The sequence below is a fragment of the Agelaius tricolor genome, unplaced genomic scaffold, assembly GCF_023055355.1.
Source record: "Agelaius tricolor isolate 1412-34295 unplaced genomic scaffold, bAgeTri1.0.p SCAF_74, whole genome shotgun sequence".
NCBI lineage: Eukaryota > Metazoa > Chordata > Aves > Passeriformes > Icteridae > Agelaius > Agelaius tricolor.
The window spans coordinates 205,372-225,704 of NW_027269334.1; the positions used below are offsets into that span (position 1 = coordinate 205,372).

General features: G+C 42.8%; 1 protein-coding gene across 4 annotated transcripts in view; it reads left to right on the forward strand.

Moving 5' to 3' along the window:
• LOC139585340 (fatty acyl-CoA reductase 1-like) overlaps positions 1–5,401 on the forward strand; it is a 124,206-nt gene extending 118,805 nt beyond the window's left edge. For all 4 annotated transcript variants that reach the window (XM_071418026.1, XM_071418025.1, XM_071418027.1 and 1 more), the window contains exon 12: positions 839–5,401. In XM_071418026.1, coding sequence (XP_071274127.1) covers positions 839–1,001 — 163 coding nt within the window. In that variant the 3' untranslated portion in view covers positions 1,002–5,401. The remainder of the gene's footprint in view (positions 1–838) is intronic.
• The last annotated feature ends 14,932 nt before the right edge of the window (positions 5,402–20,333 follow it).

Below are 20,333 nucleotides of genomic sequence, written 5' to 3' on the forward strand. Positions count from 1 at the left end.
CCATAGCGGGGAATCCTAAACAAGTTCATTATTCATGGATCATTTTTAGGAAATTAAAGGGACCTCAGGAATGGACTACTGACTGCCTTAGACTGTGGACTGTGATGCAGTGTGATAAAGTGATAAAGTTTACCTTAAAAGGGCTCTTAGAAAAATGAACCAAGTTTTGAGGTCTTTAGGTGTCTTTTTTCCCTTGGTCAAGCACTGGGAAAATGAGAATTAGAGAACTGCAGAAACTTTTGCTTGACAGAAAGAAAACAGGATCATTACAATCTGAAAAATTCAGTAATACCACTGAAATTGATGCTGTAAACTAACCCACTCCCCCCGAAAAATAAAATATCCCAGTGCTGCAGTATTGCAACAGTGAAGACCATTTATGATCATTGTATAATTTCACAACTCTAAAGACGGGGTTTCACCTAAATAAGAGAACCTTGCTTGTCAACTCCTGTGAGTTTCTCTAGGCTGCCCCAATTACTGCAAAGTGAGAGATAACAAATATATGAAACCAAAGTAGAAAGTATTGGACACAGACTGTCCTAAAGAAAAACCCCTCCATATGACTTCACTCTGGTTTGAAATGAGAGAAGAACAAGAGTGAATTCCAGTACAGCTATTCCACCTACACCATGAACTATTCACTGTGCTCCAGCTTCAGCACAGTCCTTGGCAAGACCAAGGACTCCAGCAGAGCGTCTCCACTAAAACAGGAGTAGCAAAAAGCCCAAGGGCCACTTGTAAATAGGGTTTATTCCTGCATAACCTGTAGGAAATGCAGGGGGCTGGTGAGCTTCTTGTTGTTTGTGTGTTTCTTGATAAGATGCCTCTTTCCCAGGCTGAGGAACATCCGATACGCATTCAACACCACCCTCCTCGTGATCATCTGGCGCATCTTCATCGCAAGGTCGCAGATGGCTCGAAACATCTGGTACTTTGTGGTGAGCCTCTGCTACAAGTTCCTGTCCTACTTCAGGGCATCCAGCACCCTCAGGCACTGAAGCCATCCATCAGCAGCCAGCCTCTTCCAGAAGGACCTCCATCTCCTCTAATCAGCAACTGTGGGCATCGAGGTCTGAAAGTAGCAGAAAAATCCACTCCCTCCAACAGCAGCTGGCACTTATTGTACACTGTTACATGCTTACCTTTTTAATTTTAACTAATGCTTTAATATATGGTCTTTCTTCCATAGGACCAGGCCAATTTTTAAAGCCATAACTGAAGCTTTAGGAACAGGTGAAGCTGGGACCCCCCCATCTAAAGTCTGATATGCAAGAGTAAGGATTAACCAAAGTCATTGTCCTCCCATGTACTACTCCTTAGGCTATCTTAATCCCATCTTCTTCCTCAAAAGAGGCAAATTTAGACCTTGGAAGACAAGGATGCCACCAGAGAAGACCCAGCTGAGGAAATGAACCTGTAAGAGGTCTTCCTAAAGCAGCTATTTGTTCATTCTCATTCAGTGAAATGGTACCTTACTTAAAAAACAAGATTACACCTTCTCACTTTTTCAAGACTTAGAAGGGGGAAACATCAGTCACATGAGGCCAGTGAACACACAGAACAGTTTTCAGATCTTGTATTGCTGCTGAGGACTGATGCTTTCAAGCCATACCCGAAGACACACATAAAATTCATGCACACCTGTGTTAACTCTGCTCACTCACAAGCTGCTTTCTTACAAAGAGGTCTTCTTTTCTCCCTGTGGTTAAGGTTTCAGTCTGTTAAAAAATTCCTGGTCTTGCATTTATCACATTTGCTTGGGACATTTTGGAGGTCTTGAAAAATGCTGTATTAACCCTGAGAATGAAGAGAAGACTTCATAAAAATCAGAAGAAGAATACAGAAACCTGTCATTATTTTTGAAGTATGGGTCTTTTTTTCCCCTGCAGGAAATCTCTCTCCCTGTAGCTCAAAACCAGCTTGATACTGGGCTTTCATTACAGCTAAATCACTTTGCAGTTGATCATTTCCAGTGGCAAAGAAAGTGTAAAGACACACATGAAGGAAACACCATTGGGCCTGTTCTGCTGCCGTTCCTGTCAGGAGGCATTAAAAAGTCTGAAATTTGTTTTTCTTGAGAATAGTTAAATGTTGGATTTAATGATCTTAAAGGTCTTTTCTGACCTAAGCAGCTCTGTGATTCTTTGACTTCTCTGTAAGAACAGTCATGCAACTGTGAAGGTAATGCACTATGTCCTGCAGTTTAGAATTTTCAGAATTTGATTTTTCAGAGTTTTAGAATTAAATTGCAGTTTAGAAAGGAAGCCAAGGACCTTCCCAATGCTCATGGCTGTTGGAGATCCTTGTTTCTTATAGTGAATTGTAAATTCCTGTGGGGGCAGAGAGAGCCTTCTCGAAAGTAGTGGGTGCAACAACAGCAACAAATTTACTGCATTGTCAGATTTTCAGAGTCAAATCTTACACCAAAATATTATTTATTCAGATAACACTGAATAAGCACTTTTAAGATGATCAGTCTTCACTGCAGCACCCAGTTTCTCTAATCTGTGTCATGCCAGCTGTCTGAAAAAGTAATGCTATACAAAAAACACAACAAAATAACACAGTTGCTCTTTTGTGAGCTGAGATGAGCAGAGAATTTACAAAGCTGGAATTCCTCAGAAATTATACTTGGTTTTGGTACTGAAGGTAGGAGCAAATTATGACAGTGCATTTATATCTGAGCACTTCAGGCTGGTTCAGAAATCTTTCTAGAGGTTCAAGGAATTAATCTTGCCCCCATGCCTCAGAGGTCTGATTCCAGGCAATTGCCAAAGGGTGCCTGCAGCTTGACCAGAAATGTGGTGTCCAGGATGGCAGGGCTCTGGCGTTGCCTGCCACAGACCTCTGTGTTTGTCACACACTGTTTTTGATCTGTGCTTAAATAGGTCAAGCACCCAGTTTACAAAGATGCAAATTTCTGAAGCTCTTGCCTTGGAAATGTGCTTCCTGTAGTGAAACTGGTTGTTGGGGGTGTGTTTTCCAGCTTCAGGGCTGTGCAAGGTGTCACCATCTGGGAAACCTGGAGCTGTGTCTTGGGGGGCTGGGGACCAACGTTCCCTGTCCAGCGCTGCCACAGCAATGTTTTGGGGAAGGTTGTGGCACTGTACTTTGCTACCTTAGTGGGGCTGAGACAGGTTGCTGCAGAGATTCCTCCAGGAAGAGTGCATTCCCTCAGTTACATCATCTGGTCATCAGACAGCTTGCAGTCCTCATAGGAAAGGCTAAAACAAAAGCAAACCATAACTGTTGATCACTTTGAAACAAACTTCCACTCAAACATCAGGAGATAATTTCAACATTTATCCTGAAAGTCTTTTTAAGTGCCTGCCTTATGGACAAAGAGAAGCAACACTGAAGGGGATCATAAACCTTGGGTTGTGCACATGATAGACAAAAGCTTGGGTCTCAGAAAAGTCAAAGGTGCAGAGCTGCTACAACAACATCAGCTCTCCTGAGAGTAAAGTGCCCCACCTTTTCTTCCCCTTCCCTACTCATGCCAGGAATTCCTCACAATATGCCTGTAGGCATTCACAGTTTTGTGCACTGGCTGTATTGTCCCCACAAGTCTGAGGTTTATTTTTTGCTCCCCTGAGAATATCCAGACCTGGTTGTCTGAACACACAAAAAAGTGCTGCATTCAGAACAGTGGTGGTGTGACATTTTAAGGCTCTTCAGCATTTTGCTGAAGAAAACAGCTGCAGAAAAGCTACTCAGCCTCAGAAAAACAGCAGGAGTTGTTTGGATTGGAAAAACAGAGCTGTTGCAGATGGTGTCTGCTCTTCTGGAGACCTTTCGTAGCCCACACAGCAGTGCCAGCAGCTGGCTCCAGAGCTCTGGCCTTTCCTCGAGCAGATCAAGCTGTTAGTTTGTTTTAACACACACGTAACATGAAGGGGAACTTGAATCTTTAATCCATTTTTTTGTGGCCTGAGATGTTTCCAGCTGATTGTCTGACGCACAGACATATTTCAGAAAGCCTCAGTGCAGGGGATTGATGTGTGGCAGTGACCCTTGAGTGCCAGTTGTAACTGTCATCATAGGGAGCTGGGCATAAGAACTTGTTTTCACCTCAAACAGTGGCTGATGTTCAATGGTTTACTTTGTGCTCCTCAGTGGATTTGTTTGTGCTCTGAAGAAACCCAAGCCTTGGGGAAGATATCTGAAAGAAAACACTGAATATCATTTCACCATCAGCAACAGGCAGAAGCTTGCAGTTAACAAGTATCTTTTTTTAAATTAAATGGTGATAACAAAACAAACAAACCAAAACAAATCCCGACACTTAATCTGTGTTTTAACTGCCTTTTGAACAACAACCAAAGCTGTTTATCATCAGAATGTCTGTTACTAAAAAAATTAGATTTCTTACCCCTCCACCCTCCTCTGTTCTATGTTAAGAAACAATTTTTCCACAGTAGGGAGGGAGAGGTAACATACCCTCTGATAAATTACAGGTTTTTGGCCCATTACCCACCTCCTGCAGAAATGTGTTCTTTTACATTTTCTAAGGAAACATGAGTACATCTGCCTGTGCATACAGCTGCATCTTCCAGCACCAGACAACATGGTAAAAGCAGTGGAGCTCATCCAGAAGTGCGAGGCTGTGCTTTTTTGGAGTGCCCTGTTCCACTTCAGTTTACCACAAAGCGATTAAAATATACCCTCGTTTCCAGTGTAAAGGGAACCTAACCTGTAGCTGTTAATCAAGTCATTATCATGAATAAGCAACTGTGAAAAGAGGGAGGGGGGCATCCTTTTGTTTGTAAATAAGCTACAGCTTCATGGTTGAAAGCATGCTGTTGTTCTTCCAGCATTGACTACCGCTGAAAGCAAGGATGAACATTCAGTAAAACTTTAGTACAATTGGATCCCTTATTCTAGCAGAGAGCAAATAATATTCCCCAGAAGGTAAGTGGTGAACACCCATTACATGATGCTAAATAGGTATGAAGGTGGTACAGATTTACTTAAATAGAATTAAAATCCAGAAAATGAAGCGTATTTGGGGAATAATTAAAGATGTACTATTCCACTTTTCTCTATTGCTTAAAAGCCAGCTATGAATTGTTTTTTCAGATGAGTATGAAGCCACTTAGAAAAGGTTTCTTGTCCTTACATGATCTTGGCTGACCCCAGTTTATAGTAAAATATGTACTCTCCCACCGTCCAGAGTTTCTACAGTTCTATCTGCTATTTCTATCCTCTTGTTAGCTACGGGACAACTTCCTGTTATAAATCTTAATTACAGAGTTTCTAATGTTAAGGTGTAACCTTTTGAGCTCTCAAATCAGATAAAATGGTCAAACCACAAATTGTGTGAACCTCAGCCGTAAAATTGTTAATATAATGTTTATGTTATTTGAAACATTTAATAAAACAAAATATTTTAAAGCTATGGTCATTTTGCATTGCTTGGTTTGCTAGAGGAGGTGGTTACTTGCTGGCCATTGCAGTTGAGTAGAGGCTGCCTCTCCAGCACATCTGCCCACATCTGCAGCACAGCTGTCGGTGGAACGGCAGCCCCACCTACAGGAGGGAAACACACATTTTAAAGGCTGCGGTAGTGAGACTTTAACCCTGATAGAGAAGACTGAAAGGTCCTACTGTGATGAGTGTCCTATGGAAACTCAGAGGGACAGCAAAGAAAAATTGGGAGTAACCCAGCCAATTTCCCCAAACAACATCCCATTTTTACCTGAGTATATTACTGCAAATTTTTAGTTTAAGTATAGAGACCTCACCTCATAATGTTAGTTTTCTGTCAAGCAAGAGTAGATAATATCTAGTAACTATCTCACACTTCCTTGCAATATAGCAAACTTCAATGAGTGGAAAAGACACAGCATTATCATGACCCTTTGCTTAATGAAAATTATTTCCAATCCTGAAATCCAGGGCATATATCAAAGATACCACTTTCATTTTGTTAGCAAATCTTTCCTTAAAATATAATTTTCCATTTTTTATATGTAAATGTGATCTTTATGGAGAAAAAAAAATCCATTAAGATGCATCAATGAATGAAAGCCATCAGCAGGAAAGTTCGAATTCTTTACAAGGAACAGATTTTAACGTCAACTTGCATTCTTCAGTATTTAAAGCTTTTCTTCTGACATTCTAAATTGCCCAGTATTATCAAGGCAAATAATAAATAAATGAGGAAAATTGCATTAATTTTCATATTTTAAGGGAAGCAGAAATGGGGGGGGGGGGGAAGAAAATTGTGTAAAGTAGGATAAATCCTTAGCTGATATTACCACAGGTCACACAGAATAAGCACCAGGTCTCAAGGGAAGGCATCCCAGCCAATTTTCCCCATCTCCCTCAGTTAATGACAACTGGCGTTCATTAAGAACTGAGCCCACAGGTCCCAGTTCCTAACTCCCAGTATTATTTGGCTGTGAAATGTGCTGTGGATAAATTGGATTTCTGGACTCACACCCTACCTATGGAATGGATACCACAGCAGTGGAAGCTGAATTAACCCAGAACCCATCCAGAGCCAGGAGAGGGCCACACACTCATCTACTTCTCTTGCCACAGTTGCCTTGATGATACAAATTCCTACAGCTGCCTGCACTGCAGTCTCAGGGGTGACTTGCTCCTTCCAGGGAAGCAGCAAGTAACACCCAGCCCCAAATGAAAAAGACACAACAGAAGTGCGCAGCAAAAGAAATGCATCTTCTGTAAAAGAAGACTAGGCAAGATGGGATCAAGACAATAGCTCTGGAGCTGCCAATGTGATCCATCTTTTCCCAGTCTTCCCTGAACAAGGTATGGAGAGAGCTTTGCAGAGGGCCTTCAAACAGGAATTCCCACCTCATCTTGTGCCCTGAGTTTGTATTTCTGATTCAGTTCTCACTGCAACCAACTGGGATTCACAACCCCTCCACAGAATACAAACCCTTGAGGACCACTGGCTTAATGAAACATAATTCATTGGATTAAACCTATAAAAACTGGCCAGAGAAATCAGGGCTGGTGAAAATGCCAGCAAAAATGTTTGTAGAAAGAGGTTGTAAGTGTATTTGGATCAGTAAATGGGCAAGATCTGAGGCACACAAAGACTTATATTTTGCTACTGATAACACAGGTCCTCTGCCACTGACATTTGTCACCAAGTATTTGCTGTGCAAGACACTGAAGAGCCCCCAAAATTCAGGCCACTGGCAGTGCCTCTGGCAGTTAGGTTTTTTGACCAGAAAGTAATAGATTTATAGCATGGCAGAATCTTGCAGAGAGAGGCAGGTGAATTTAAATGTATCTTTCTCTTTGCCTCTTTGCCTCTTTCAATGCCTTTTAGAAATGGAGGCATTGTGGAACTTGAGGAATTAATGAAAAATTTAAAGCTACAGACAGTAAAAAACACAACTGTAACTGCAGAGTAATAAATAAAACTGGCTGCTTGAAAGTGTGAACAGCATTAAGGTAATGACTGTGTTTATGCAACACTGACTTTAAGGGAAAATTGTGTCCTTTCTTCACAATGCATGATTATTGATCATTTTAGCACATTTTGTTACTCCCCCCCAGCTGAGGCTGATGTGACAGTTGGTCTGGGGAAAAAGAAATGTCAGCTGCCCATGGAAAGTTTGCTACCACTTAACACCTCTGGGAAAGCTTTATTGATAAATAAAAGGCTGCCAGGAAGGATATGCCAAAAAAATAAACTAAGATTGAGTCAGCAAGTGCAAATTCAGCAGTGAGCAGACTAATGAGGTAAATCAGCTTGAAAAGGCAAGTGAGGCACAAGTTTGGTACTCTGCAGTCAAAGCTGGGAGAGAGGATGTGGGTTTAGGCATCCAATAGATGACAGTCCCAGTGGTGGGATAAAAGCAACAGTTACATTATTTTATTCATTCTTTAATCTTTGGCATTAGGATGAGATTAATATTTCCAGAAAAAAAATGAAATTGTTTTCCTAGTCTTCATTTTCATAATTACTGGCAATATAGAATGTGAAACCAAGCAAAGGAATTAGCTAGAATTATTACGCAGTAAATTCCAACTAGTGTCTATTAGTATTTCTTCTAATTAAGATACTGTTTAGCCTTAGAAAGCAAAAAATCAATCAATGAGCAATACAAAATGGTAAATATATTTTGGTATGTAAACCAAGAATTTATCTGCTGAGAAGGTTTTGTTTACAGTTTGCTCTAGTACAGCATTTGGCATTTTATTTGGAAGTGCTGTGTCCTGTGATGAATATGGATTTGAAACATAGATAAGTTTAACTTATTTCCTGGGAGGTCTTTTCCAACATCAGTGATCCTGTGATAACTGTGAAATACAAGGATTTTACCTTATTAGAAGTGAGACAAAATACTGAGAGAAAAGATCCCAGGCAACATCCACTACCCCAGGACACAAAAAGCAAGTAAAAATCTTGTTCCTCACTTCTCCTGAAGAGATGGTGAGAACTGGATACCCACCACAAAAGAAAGGACTGTATTTCCACAAATCGGGTGTCTGCAGACTCAGAGAACCAGCAGTAAGATCCTAATGCAGGAAAATCCCCTGGAGAACAGCTTGTGGGAAGATGGACACTTAAATGTCCTTTAAGGAACTGCTAAAGAAATGTATTGTCTCCAACTAGAGAAAGGAAAAAAAAAGGTTAAGAGAGTAAATTTGACAAGCCACAAATTTCCCTACTGGTTGGAAATTATGAACAGGAATGGCACAGGAGGTGACAAGTAGGTCAGATTACATAAAACAATGTATTAAAATAAATAAATAAATCACAGCCAAACAACTTAGTTACTGGAACACAGAACAGTCCAAAAACATTCTATAAGATTATTGACTGGAAGACAACAGAAAAAAAAAAAAAAAAAACAACAATAAAAAAATCTGTGTCTTTGCTAGAAAGATTAGTAAAAGATTAGTATAATTTATGTAATAAAAATAAGATCAGCATCAAAAGGGTAAGAACTCAGAGCAGACAGAGAAGAGGTTACAGAGTACTTAATTTAGATTTTTTACTGTCACCTATAGGCTAGAGCAAGCTGAGGTAGGCTGGTAGATATCCTGGAGAGCTCAGGAAAGATGGACAAAATTGCACAAGACAAAGGACATACAAGAGGACAAGAATGTGGGAATTATTTTTAGTGAGCCTGACTTCAGTAAAAGAACAATACTCAGCAGTCACACAGCAGTTAAAAAGGAAGAGAATAATAGTGTGGAATTCCAAAGGCAAATTATGTCACATCAAATTTTCTCTTACAATAGAGTGAGAGGTATTGTTAAAAGCTGAAGAGTTGGAGATGGCATACAGTCTGTGCTTTAAGAGGTTTTTATCTCACATGATCATTGTCACAAATAAGTTGAGGCAAGAACACTGCAAAATTAATGGAAAACCTGACAGAAAATCACAATACTTACTTGCAATTCAGTGTTAACCTAGGAAATTATATTATGTGTAACCCCAGATGAGAGGATTCAACAGATTCATTAAGGATCTGAATACTGGGATAGAGAGTAGGCTCTTTAAAACCTTGATGTCAGGGTGGGAAGGCTGTGAACAGTGCAGGGGACAGGGCTAGTTAGAATATTAAATTGAAACCCAAGGCTCCTACTTAAGTTAGTGAAAATTATGTCTTTCAAATTAAAAATACTTGCATGGACATCTAACATGGACTTGTCTAATTTGAGATACAGTCTTGAAAGAAATTTATATGAATGATTATTATTAGTTTCCCAAACTCAAGAATTTTAAATTATAAAATTATAAAATGCCATAGCTATGTGTTCTAACCTACTCATGCATTATAACAAGCTCTTTATTACTTGCACACTATTTTTGCATGAAGACCCACTGCTTTCTTTAGTGAACTTGAGGGACGAGTGAGAAAACTCTTCACCATCTTTTTTGCACCTTTATTACCTGGTGGTCTTACAAGCTGTCATGCCACACAGTTCAAGCTCTGCTGAGCCAAGAAAATAATTCATTTCTTAATTCATTTTTCTATGACAGTCATCACTTCGGTGTCTATAGGCCAGATTCATTTAGATAGTGGGAATATTCTTTCACCACCTTCCAATATGGTGAATCCAGGCTTCCATTTTTCCTTGCAGGGAAGAACAGACCTTGCCGGAGTGTGATTTATTAGGATGCTGCATAAAGGTCTTTTCACAACCAACAGCATCTAATGCAACAAGCTCATTCACATCTATATCATGGACTCTGAAGGCCAGGGAAAATAATCCTGTTTATTGCAAAATACTGGCTGGTACTGTGGATGGGATACCTCTATCCTCCAAAGCACACAACTGCAGAAAGGGAAAAGCTCAACCTGCTCAATGAGCAGCACCTGAAACTGCCCTAAAACAAGGTCACATTGTTGAATCACAGAATATCCCGAGTTGGGAGGGACCCGCAAGGATCATGGAATCCGGCTCTTCCCAAACCAAAATTAATCCTGACAAATAAGGGGAAATGGTCTGAAAACCAGAAGTCAAACAAAAGAATCACCTTCGTTTAGAGCAGAACCAAGGAGTGGCTACTACTGAAAGCACATGGGACTTAAACCTGTGCCCTTTGCTGCAGGATATCACTGTCAAAGAGCTGCTCCATGGCCCTGGTGTGTGTGAGCAGAGAGCTCTGAAAGGAGCAGCCATGATCCCACAGGGCAGAAAAGGGCACAGCAAAGGACGGCTTCTGAAACTGGGAAATATGGACTGTGAGTCCCTCCACAATCCTTTAAACAACTTTATTAACAACTGTAGTGAGCCAAAAGGACACAGCTGGAACGCCAGCACTGGCCCAGAGGTCTTATCTTAGGAGTTTCTTATCTCTAACAGTCCCTAGGATCTGTTAATAACCCAGATATTTAATGTTCCCTTAACAAATTTAGAGCACCTGTCCTATGAGAAAACATTGAGAGAATTGGGATTGTTCAGCCTGGAGGAGTGAACCTATGGAGTGACCTCATTGTGACGTTCCAGGACCTAAAGGGAGACTGCAGGAAAGATGTAGAGAGATTTTGGACAAGGACCTGGAGTGACAGGACAAGGGGGAATGGCTTCACACTTACAGAGAGCAGGTTTAGGTTGGATATTGGTAAGAAATTCTTCCCTGTAAGGGCAGTGAGGTCCTGGCACAGGTTGCAACCACACAAAAGGGAGGGGAAGATTGAAGGGAGAACAGAAAAACAAAACCAAACTGGAATAATGAAATTACATGTCAAAAGAACTGTAAACCTCAACAGAACTTCTTCCCACCTGTCTTGGTTTGAAAAGACAGGTGTCAGCTAAGGAAGGCAGGAGCCTCTCTTGAAATGGAAAATGTAAACCCCCTCCCTCCAGTATTTTTGAAATTAGGGGGCTTTTCAGGCAAAGAGATGGGAGTAGGAATTACAGTTCTTTATTAGGAAAATAAAAAATGCAGTAATACAAAATAACACTGACAGAGTCAGAATATGACCTGACACCCTGTTTCGTCAGGATGCTGGTAGCAGTCTGATTAAATGGTGACTGCAGTCCTCCTAGAGTGACAGGTGTGGTTCTGTTGCAGCAGTGATCCTGTAGAAGAGTGTAGTTTTACTCTGAAGGCCCAGTGGTGGTGTAGATGGGCCTGGTCTTCCTCTGGGAATCCAGGGCAAAAGAAAGCTGCTCCTCTGGGAATCCAGTGGGAAAATGCTGCCTGTGGTGTTTCAAGTCTCAGATTCTATCCAGGTAGGAATGCTTGGCTCCTCCCACTGGGTGGAGTATCTCACAGTGGGATGATGTGATTTTATCAGTCATGCAGTGAGACTGGATGGCCCATTAACAGATGATAACTGCCCCACCTGGAGAGCAACACAACACACACCCTTGATCACATCTTCTATTGCAACCTAAGACACCCCCATATTTAATAACCCCTCCTCATTTGCATGAGCCAATCACTACACCTTATTCCTAACACTACACAATCAGATTGTACAGAGAGGGTGTAGAGTCTCCCACACTGGGGGTGTTCCAGAACCATCCGGATGCAATCCTGTGTGTTCTGGGATGACACCACTTCAGCAGAGGGGTAGGACGATGACCATTCCGTGACTCACCTTGCCAAGCTGCACCTCCTGCCAGCTCAGCCCTCTGGTGCCCAGCGGGGCCACGGAGCCCCGCGGACGCTCCGTGCGGGGGAACTCAGCAAGCCAACGTGGCCGGAGCGCCAGGTTGGAACCGCGCGGGGCAGCGGAGGAAGAGCTCCCGCCGCATTTCCAGGGGCTTGCGATGCCGAACGGCGAACCCGAGGAGCGCCCGGTGCTCCCGCGGGCTGAGGGGAGCGGCACTGACACCCGGGCCAGGTCTCAGCCCCGGGCAGGAGCGCTGGGCTGTGCCGGGAAGAGCCGGCGGCACCGGGGAGCAGCGGGGCCGGGGCGAGGCGAGGGCCCAGCAGAGCAGACCTGGGGCTTGGGAGAGGGCGGAGCGGCGCAGCGGGAGGGGACAAGCGCCCGCGGGCCGGGATTTAAAGCATGGCAGGAAACACGAGGTGAGGTGGATGAGAAGGCCCTGTAGCTTGAGGGTTGGCTGGTGCTCTCCAGGGAGACCGAGCTTGGAGAAAGGTGCTCCTTATCACGCTGGTTTCTGGATGAAGCTCACGGCTCACCCAGCTTCATGTCTTTGTGCAGGGCTGCCCTCGCTGTCCCGGGGGGCTCGGTGGCTTGGGCACGTTTGCAGCTCCTAGGCCGGGCAGTGCCAAAGTGTACAGCGCTGTACCAGCGTCTGCCCCTCCCCTTCTGCTCCCATCTGCTGGGAAAGGTTCTATGCTCCTTGTCCTCTCCTCTTCTAGATAGAGCCAGCGATGGAGTCCATATTTTCAATTTTCCAGAGCCCCGGGAGGAGTGATACTGCAGAATATCCAGGTGAGGTGTAAACTCTTGCTAGTTAAATCCTGCAGGGAAGCATGGTGCCAGCATTCCATCCCCGGGATGCCGTGCCAGGCTGAGGCAAGGCTGCAGTGGCATTCTGGGTTTCTTTCAGCTGCGGTTTTCCAGCATCTCCTCTAAAATAGGACAGTAGAGCTCATTAGGAGTGATGGGCAGCCAGCACACTACCCTTTTCCAGAGTTTCTCACAGGTGAGGTGGATCTAAGGGAGTTGTGGAGCTGAATCCAAAGTGTGTAAGTGCCTAGCTCTGGGTGTGTGTGAGAATGGAAGGTTCTGTGGTTCCCCGTCACTGTCAGGGACCTGCAAGGCTCTTGGGGAACAATCAGCCTTGTAGTTGTAGCATCAGGAATGAGTGCTCCTGCCAGAGAGAACTTTCTTCATCCCTCTGGGAAAAAGCTCTTCTTGGGTGTAATTCCTTGATATAAGAGAGAGAACTCCCTCTCTCAGCAAGTTTGCTTATATTATTACTGCTGTTAACATGTTGGTGGCCCTGTCCATGTAAACAGAGCATTTTGCCTCTTCAAGGACACATTACATAAGAATTTTATTCCTTTGTATCATAGAAATTGCCCTGCAGAGTTTTATCTTGAATGTAGAAAGCCTGGTTTGGTTTTGTTAGTGGACTAAACAAACTTTTTTTGTGTTAAATGTGTGAGTACACATTTAATGCTATATTCAGAGATGCTAATTGCTAAAGCCTCTGCTTGAATTAATAGTAAACACCTGAAGTTGCTTGCAAAAATCAACTTTGGCTAACTGTCTATTAGGTGATCCTTATAATTGTGTTAGGGCTGAACAGCTGTACATCTAACATCTACCGATCTGGATAAGATACCTAGAGCTTACTGTGGGGTGTATGATGGTGCATATACCCTTGTGAAATAAACAGGTTGCATTCTTTAGGAAAGAAAGGGACATGTTTGAATGTTTCTGGTGTGTTTCTTCAGAATGCAATTTATTTGGCTTGTCATTGCAAGGAAAGTAAATGTTGTGTTAGATCTTGCTATGAAAAGAGATTGTAATAGTTATTGGGAATAACTCCCAATAGTAATTGAGAATTAGCTGTTTTGGTTTTTTTTTAATCAATAAAGAGCCCTTTGACTTCTGATGCATAAATATACAGTATCTTTATAGTACTTAAAACTGTTGCTGTGATAGAGAAGAAAACCTGGCGTGCCAACCTACAAAAGACATAATTTAACTGTTTTCTGGTAAATATGAACTAGCACAAGTGAGAACCTAAATCTCCCTGTTGGCCTTGCCTATTGAAGGTTGCATGGGCTCTTTTGTGCTGAAAGATCCCCACCCAAATGCCCAGCTTTGAAACAGTGTGTTAATGATAATTTAGCAGGCTGGAAAGCTTTTGAGCTAAGTCTGCGGGAACAAATAGCTAAAAGTAGATATTTAGGATGGGTGAGCTGCTTCAGTATGTTCCTTTCCTTCCTTCATCTTGGCAGTCTTTGTTTTGACATTCTCTGAAGGGGAGAAGTACAAGGAAATGGGGAGAGGAAGAGAAGAGGAACATTTCTTACCTTTCTCTTCTCTTTGCCACTTTTCTCCATCTCCTTGTCTCAGTCTTTAGAATTTCTGTTCCTCTTTGGGAAAAGGGAATCTGGTGTAAGCTGAAGGTAGGCCTGAGAAATTGAGTTATTTTCCAAGAAGCAGCCTATCTGCCTCAGGGAAAGAGGAGTGTTAAGATGGGTCTCCTACTCCATCAGGGGACTGTGTTTTGGGAGACAATGAGGAGGAGAGAAGCTTCCCTGAAGACCTTAAGCAAGAGGAGCTGCCTCAGGTACGTGAAGCCCAGAGCCCAGAGAGGGGGGCAGCCTGTGATGTTTCTCCTCATGAACAAAGAGACTCCAGAAAGCTCATCCTTGATGCTGATGGCAAGACACTGCACTGTGAAGAGAAACCCTTCAAGTGTCCAGAATGTGGGAAGGGCTTCAAGGGGCACTGCAGGCTCCTGACCCACCTGCAAATCCACACAAGAGAAAAGGTGTTTGTGTGTGTAGAATGTGGGAAGAGCTTCAGCAGGAAGGCCAACCTGGTGATTCACCAGAGAGTCCATACAGGGGAGAGGCCTTACAAGTGCAAGGAATGTGAGAAAACCTTCAGCCGTGCCTCGAGTCTCCTTGCTCACCACAAAACCCATCTGAAAAAGAAAATCTTTTCCTGCACTATGTGCAGAAAGAACTTCAGTGGGAACACAGCTCTGCAGCAGCATCAAAGAGTCCACACAGATGAGAAGCCCTGTAGGCATTCAGAGCATGGAAATAGCTTCAGTGTGAGCTCAAACTTCATCAGATACCAACATCTGAGAGAGAGACCCAGTGAACACACAGCAGGTAAATGAATTGTCTTTATTTCAAGTTACACAAAATTTTCAGGGGATACATAAAATACTCTGCTCTCTGTTTCTTCCTAAACAGTTCTCCCTCTTTGTTCTGAATATGAGTGTTGGGGGTTTGTTGATTTGGTTTTGTTACTTTTTTTTTCCCATCTCTAATATTTATCTCTGCCATCTGAGGAAGTTACTTGAAAAAGCTGAAGTTGAAATTTAGGTGTTACCATAAAGATTGCTTGGCACCTTAGAGTCCCCAAAGCTCTCAGATCCTACTAATAATAAAGATCTCACTAACTCCAGCTTCATAATGTTGCCTGATGTCTAGCCTTAGATCTTCAGAAGATCTAAGCTCAGCCACCAAAATGCTAAACTTAGGGAGATGTAAGGAATTTTGACTTGCAAAAGGCTGTAAGCAGTGCCTTGGTCATCTCTAGCAGCCAAATTTTGTTATATGTGGATATTGAATCCTAGTTTCTTGTTGTCTACAGTGGGAAGCCTCTGGAATATTCTTAGCACATCACAGGCTGACAGACAGTGGATTGTTTCAAGTAGGGAGTTTTCTGGATTTTGCAATATTTTGTGTTCTAGTAGTGACCTGAAACTCAGGGATAAAAACTGGCATTGTGGGGTGTTTTTTCCTGTTGTTGTACCTTTATTTGTGAAGTCCCTTTATCCTTGGTCAAAAATATTTTAGGTTTTCATCTTGGGTCTTGCCTAGACACACACAGAATTGTCGTGGGTGTCGGCATGAGAAGCAGGTGAGTTGTGTGTGAGGTTTTTCTTCGGTTTTTGTGGTTGGTTTGTTTGGAGTTGTTTTACTTGGTTTTGTTTGTTTCTTCTGAAAAAAAAAAAACAAACCAACCCTGAGCCTTTCACCTTAACAATGGGAATAATGAAGTTATGTCACGGTTTGATGCTGGTGCAATGCCAGTGCCCCCATGAAAATATATTCTCCCTGGTGTCTACTGTGAGATGTGACCAGGAATAGAGCAAAGCAGGCTCCAACTTAGGAATAAAGAAGAAAAAACTTTATTAACCTACAACTATATATAAAAAGAAACACACACAGAACTCAGAATTAAAACCTTCCACAAACATTCCTCCTCCCCCCACCAAATTTCCAATACATGCACCCCTCAGATCATCAACTCTCAGTCCATCACCACCCTTTAGATAATCAATTCTCAGTTCATCAAGGAGAGAGGAGTCCCTCTTGTGCCATAGGCTTCCCCTGGAAACACAGTTGAAACCTCTTGTGTTTCCATGTCACACATGGCACTGCCCAGAGATCATTTGCCACGGTGACATCTTCCTTCCATGCCCAGTGCTCTCACCACTGCACATGGACCAGAGCTGCTTCTAGGGTTCCCCTTTTAAGGATGCTTTGCCCAGTTCCAAAAAAAAAAGCACAGTCTCTCACTTTTGGGACACCAGTCCCCCTCAAATTCACCCCCTAGGGCCAAGGGGTCTCAAGAACAGAGATCTTCTTCTTCCCTGAAGATGGAGGGCACCACCACCCTCCTCACCCTTTGTCTCTGTTCACTCACTCCTTCACATAACATCACTGCACTCTCTTGGCTCCAAGCCATTGCCTCCCCCTAAATCCAGTCTCTGTGTCACAGGAAAAATGGTTCTGTCCTTGGCTATACAAGAAAAGTCCAGCCAAAGGCCATTCCATCATCCCTCCCACCTAAGATTCTTCTCAACTTCTCTTGTGGCCCATTTCCTCTTATCTCATCTTTATCTCTCTTCTCATTCAATTCCAGGAGGATCCTCATTTGTAAGGTTTCCATCATCCAAGAAAAGAGTTAAAAATCTCAGGCCCTGCGGGGCACCTTCTTGCTGCAAACCCCTCCCCCCCTTCTCCTCCTTGGCCGGCTGTGCTATCAAATTTCAAGCTCTCTCTCTCTCTCTCTCTCTCCCCCTCCCTCCCTGCGGCGGAGGGGGCTGCCTGATGCCTCTCCAATGTTCCTCTACCCTTCCATCCTGCGGGGGGCCTTCACCTCCCCTCTCTGCCCAAAGCCCGGCCTACCTCACCCGGCCACATGGCCTCCTCTCCTCCGCCCAGCCCGCAGCCGGGCAGGGGAGCTCTGACCTCTTTCACCAAGAGAACCCAAGAGAGCTTCCCCCTGGGAGTTCTCTGCTTTTAACCTCCTGTGTTCTCAGAGGCGTATCCATGTCCTCAGTGGCCACACCAGGTGCCAATATTCAAATCTGAGCACCTATTGGTTTGACCACAGCATCCCAAAAAACTCACTTTCTTTTCGAACCAGGACAAGTTATAATCAGGTTTGTACTAGAATGGCAAAACTGAATTCTTAACATAGAGTTTGAGGCCTCTCAGTCCATAGATACAGAGGAGTGGCCTAAGAACCCTAAGCATGGAATCTTACACTCCTAAACCTTGGGTTTTCTTCAGATGCATTTATAATTCTTGAAGAAAAGTCTCATTTTTGCCCTTTCAGTTGGACACTGAGTAGTATCAGATTAGTCTAACACTATCTGCTTCTAAAGAAACCATGCAAATACAAACATTTTTTTAACTAAATCTGAATTTCCCCTTTCCTTAGCAGATCCCTTGCTTCAGCTTTGCTTCCTCCTTCCCCTGTGCCCCCACCTCAAAAAAAAACCCAAACAAAACAAACAACCCTGTATCTGCCTAATCTTTGGTTTTGGACCACCTGTGACTTGAATGAAGTTTGAATTTTAAGATGTGGATGAGAGGAAGGGTTGTTGCTGAGCTGCCATGTTTGGAATGCAGACCTTGCAACTTTTCACTTACAGTGTCTTCCTTTTAGATGCAAATCAACCTGAATTTACATCTCTGCATCAGAAAGAAGAGCATAGATGTGGTGCAGAGGAAAGTGAGATGGATCACTGGAATCTTGTTTCTGAAGAGTGTAAGTAGAAAAACACTTTTGAACTGCCTGTGTTCTTACTTAGCAGGCATTAACATTCCTTTCTATTTGTACAGTAAAGAAAATGAGGGAGAACATGGATATGCTTCTCCTGAATCAGCGAAGTCAGCTGCAGGTGCTTCAGGAAATTCAGAAGCAACTGAATATACTGCTCGCAGGCAATGCTCTCCTGAATTCCAATGTTTATAGCGTAGGACTCCTGCTAGGACAGCAGGCGGCTGCTGCAGCATCTATTTCTTGCCCTCTTCTTAATCCCAGCAGTCTCCTCTCCTGTGAAGGTGCCAGTGCCTTGTCCTTTTCATCTGTCTCTGGAGCTCTGCCTTCACCTCAGCTCCCAGCTCAAAACCCTGTGGCTTCTGCAGCTTTCTCAGCAATGTGCTGTGAACGTGTCCAGTGTAAACATCTGTGACTCTTCTGAACCGTTCTGTCACTCGGTGCAGGTGACCTCTGGGCTGTGGTGTTGCAGTTGTTGTACCTGTGAAGGTGCTGACTGTACACTCAGATGCATCAACAAGCAGCAGTTGATCAAATCCCTGCCCTGGAGCCTGCAGGGATTTTGGCCAGGAATGACCTTTGTTGTGGCAGCTCAAGAGATTGTTATCACTGGGATGCACTGAAGTGCAACATTCATATACAAGATAATTCATCAAACTTGAGTGTATTTTTTACCTGGTATGTCTTTCAGCAATGTACTTGGGCAATTGTACCTCTCCTAATGAGTTGAAACTAATGATAAAGTCCTCAGGGATGATTTAAGTATCTCCTGTTAAGTATGATTTATATAGAGGGAAGCAAGATGCTTATGTAAAGATGTTCAGTTTAACAGCACCCCTGTTCCAAACATCTGATTGCAAAAGCTTCCTTCCTTTAGGAAGTCTTTATATTAGGTGTCCTTGACTTAGCCGATTCTCAGGCCAGCACTACTGCTCAAAATAGAAAAAAGTACTTTCTGCTTTTTGTGTAAAACAAACAACCCCCCCACCATCACCCAAAAAAACTCTAACTGAAAACACAAACAAAAAAGCCCTGAACAAAATACCACCTTTCAGGTCTACCTTTCTTACCAAGAGTTCATGAGGAAAAGCCAAATTGGTTTATTGGTTTAACTTGTTCTTTAGTTCAAAAGTAAACTCAGTTGAGCCTGGGTTTACTTTGTCATATTGTATTTGGATTTTTATGTGGTTTTGGCTGTTATGTATTAATTAGCGTAGGAGTGGGGTAAATAATGAAGACTGAGAGGCTCAGGTGCATCATTCTTTGAAAACAGCAGAGGAAACAGTTTTTTTTCTTTTCTTCTTTTTTTCCCCTGTAGGACTCTGACATTGGGTCTGTCAGGGTTGGAAAGTGCAGAGTTTTAAGACATGTTTGTCTGGTCTACCTTGTTCCATCAGTGACAGACTTGGGGCAGTCTCAGAACCTTTAAGCTTCAAAGGTGTAAAAAAAAAGCTCCTTTACCCTTGAACTGGGATAAAAAAACTTGCGCTTGTACCTTTGCCAGAAAGTCTTATCTCTTGAACTGATGCTGTGTTTGTGCATGATTGGTTTTGTGGTTTGTAGTTGTATTTTTTATGTTACCTTGTTAAAAGGATGCACTCCTAGTAATTAATAAAATAAGGTTTAAATTTTAGGGATGGGAAACACTAGTTCTCTTAACAAGTCGTCTTCTTGTTGGCAGAATGTCACATTCTGTCCCAAAGCTAAAACTGTGGGGCCAGGTCTGTCACTTCTGCTGTGTGACTACAGACTGTGAAAATCACACCTTTGTTTCTACTGTGTGGGATTCTGGATTAGTCTTACTTCATCAGGATATTAATTTAAACCAAATGAAGAAGTCTTAAAGGACATCCCTTCAATGTGATCTTGTGTTGGTATCTTTGAGCTGTAATTTCCATCAGTTGAGCATTTCAGTATCCTGGAAACTCAGGGGTACTGTTCATAACTTTTTTTGATGTTTAGTGTCATTCTGCATAAAGAAGAATTCCCTCATGAAATCTATGGTTGAAGTTTGTACTTCAGTTGGGTTTATGGTGTTCATTATTTAAATGTTCCACTCCTGTTAGAAATGAATCTTTGGTGAATTTTTGTCCTTCCTAAAATACTATATAGATGTGGCCCCTGGGAATCTAAGGCCAGCCAGAGCTGTTGGTCCTGGCAGCTTTTGTCTGGGTTTTCCTTTTCTCTGCTGATCACAAA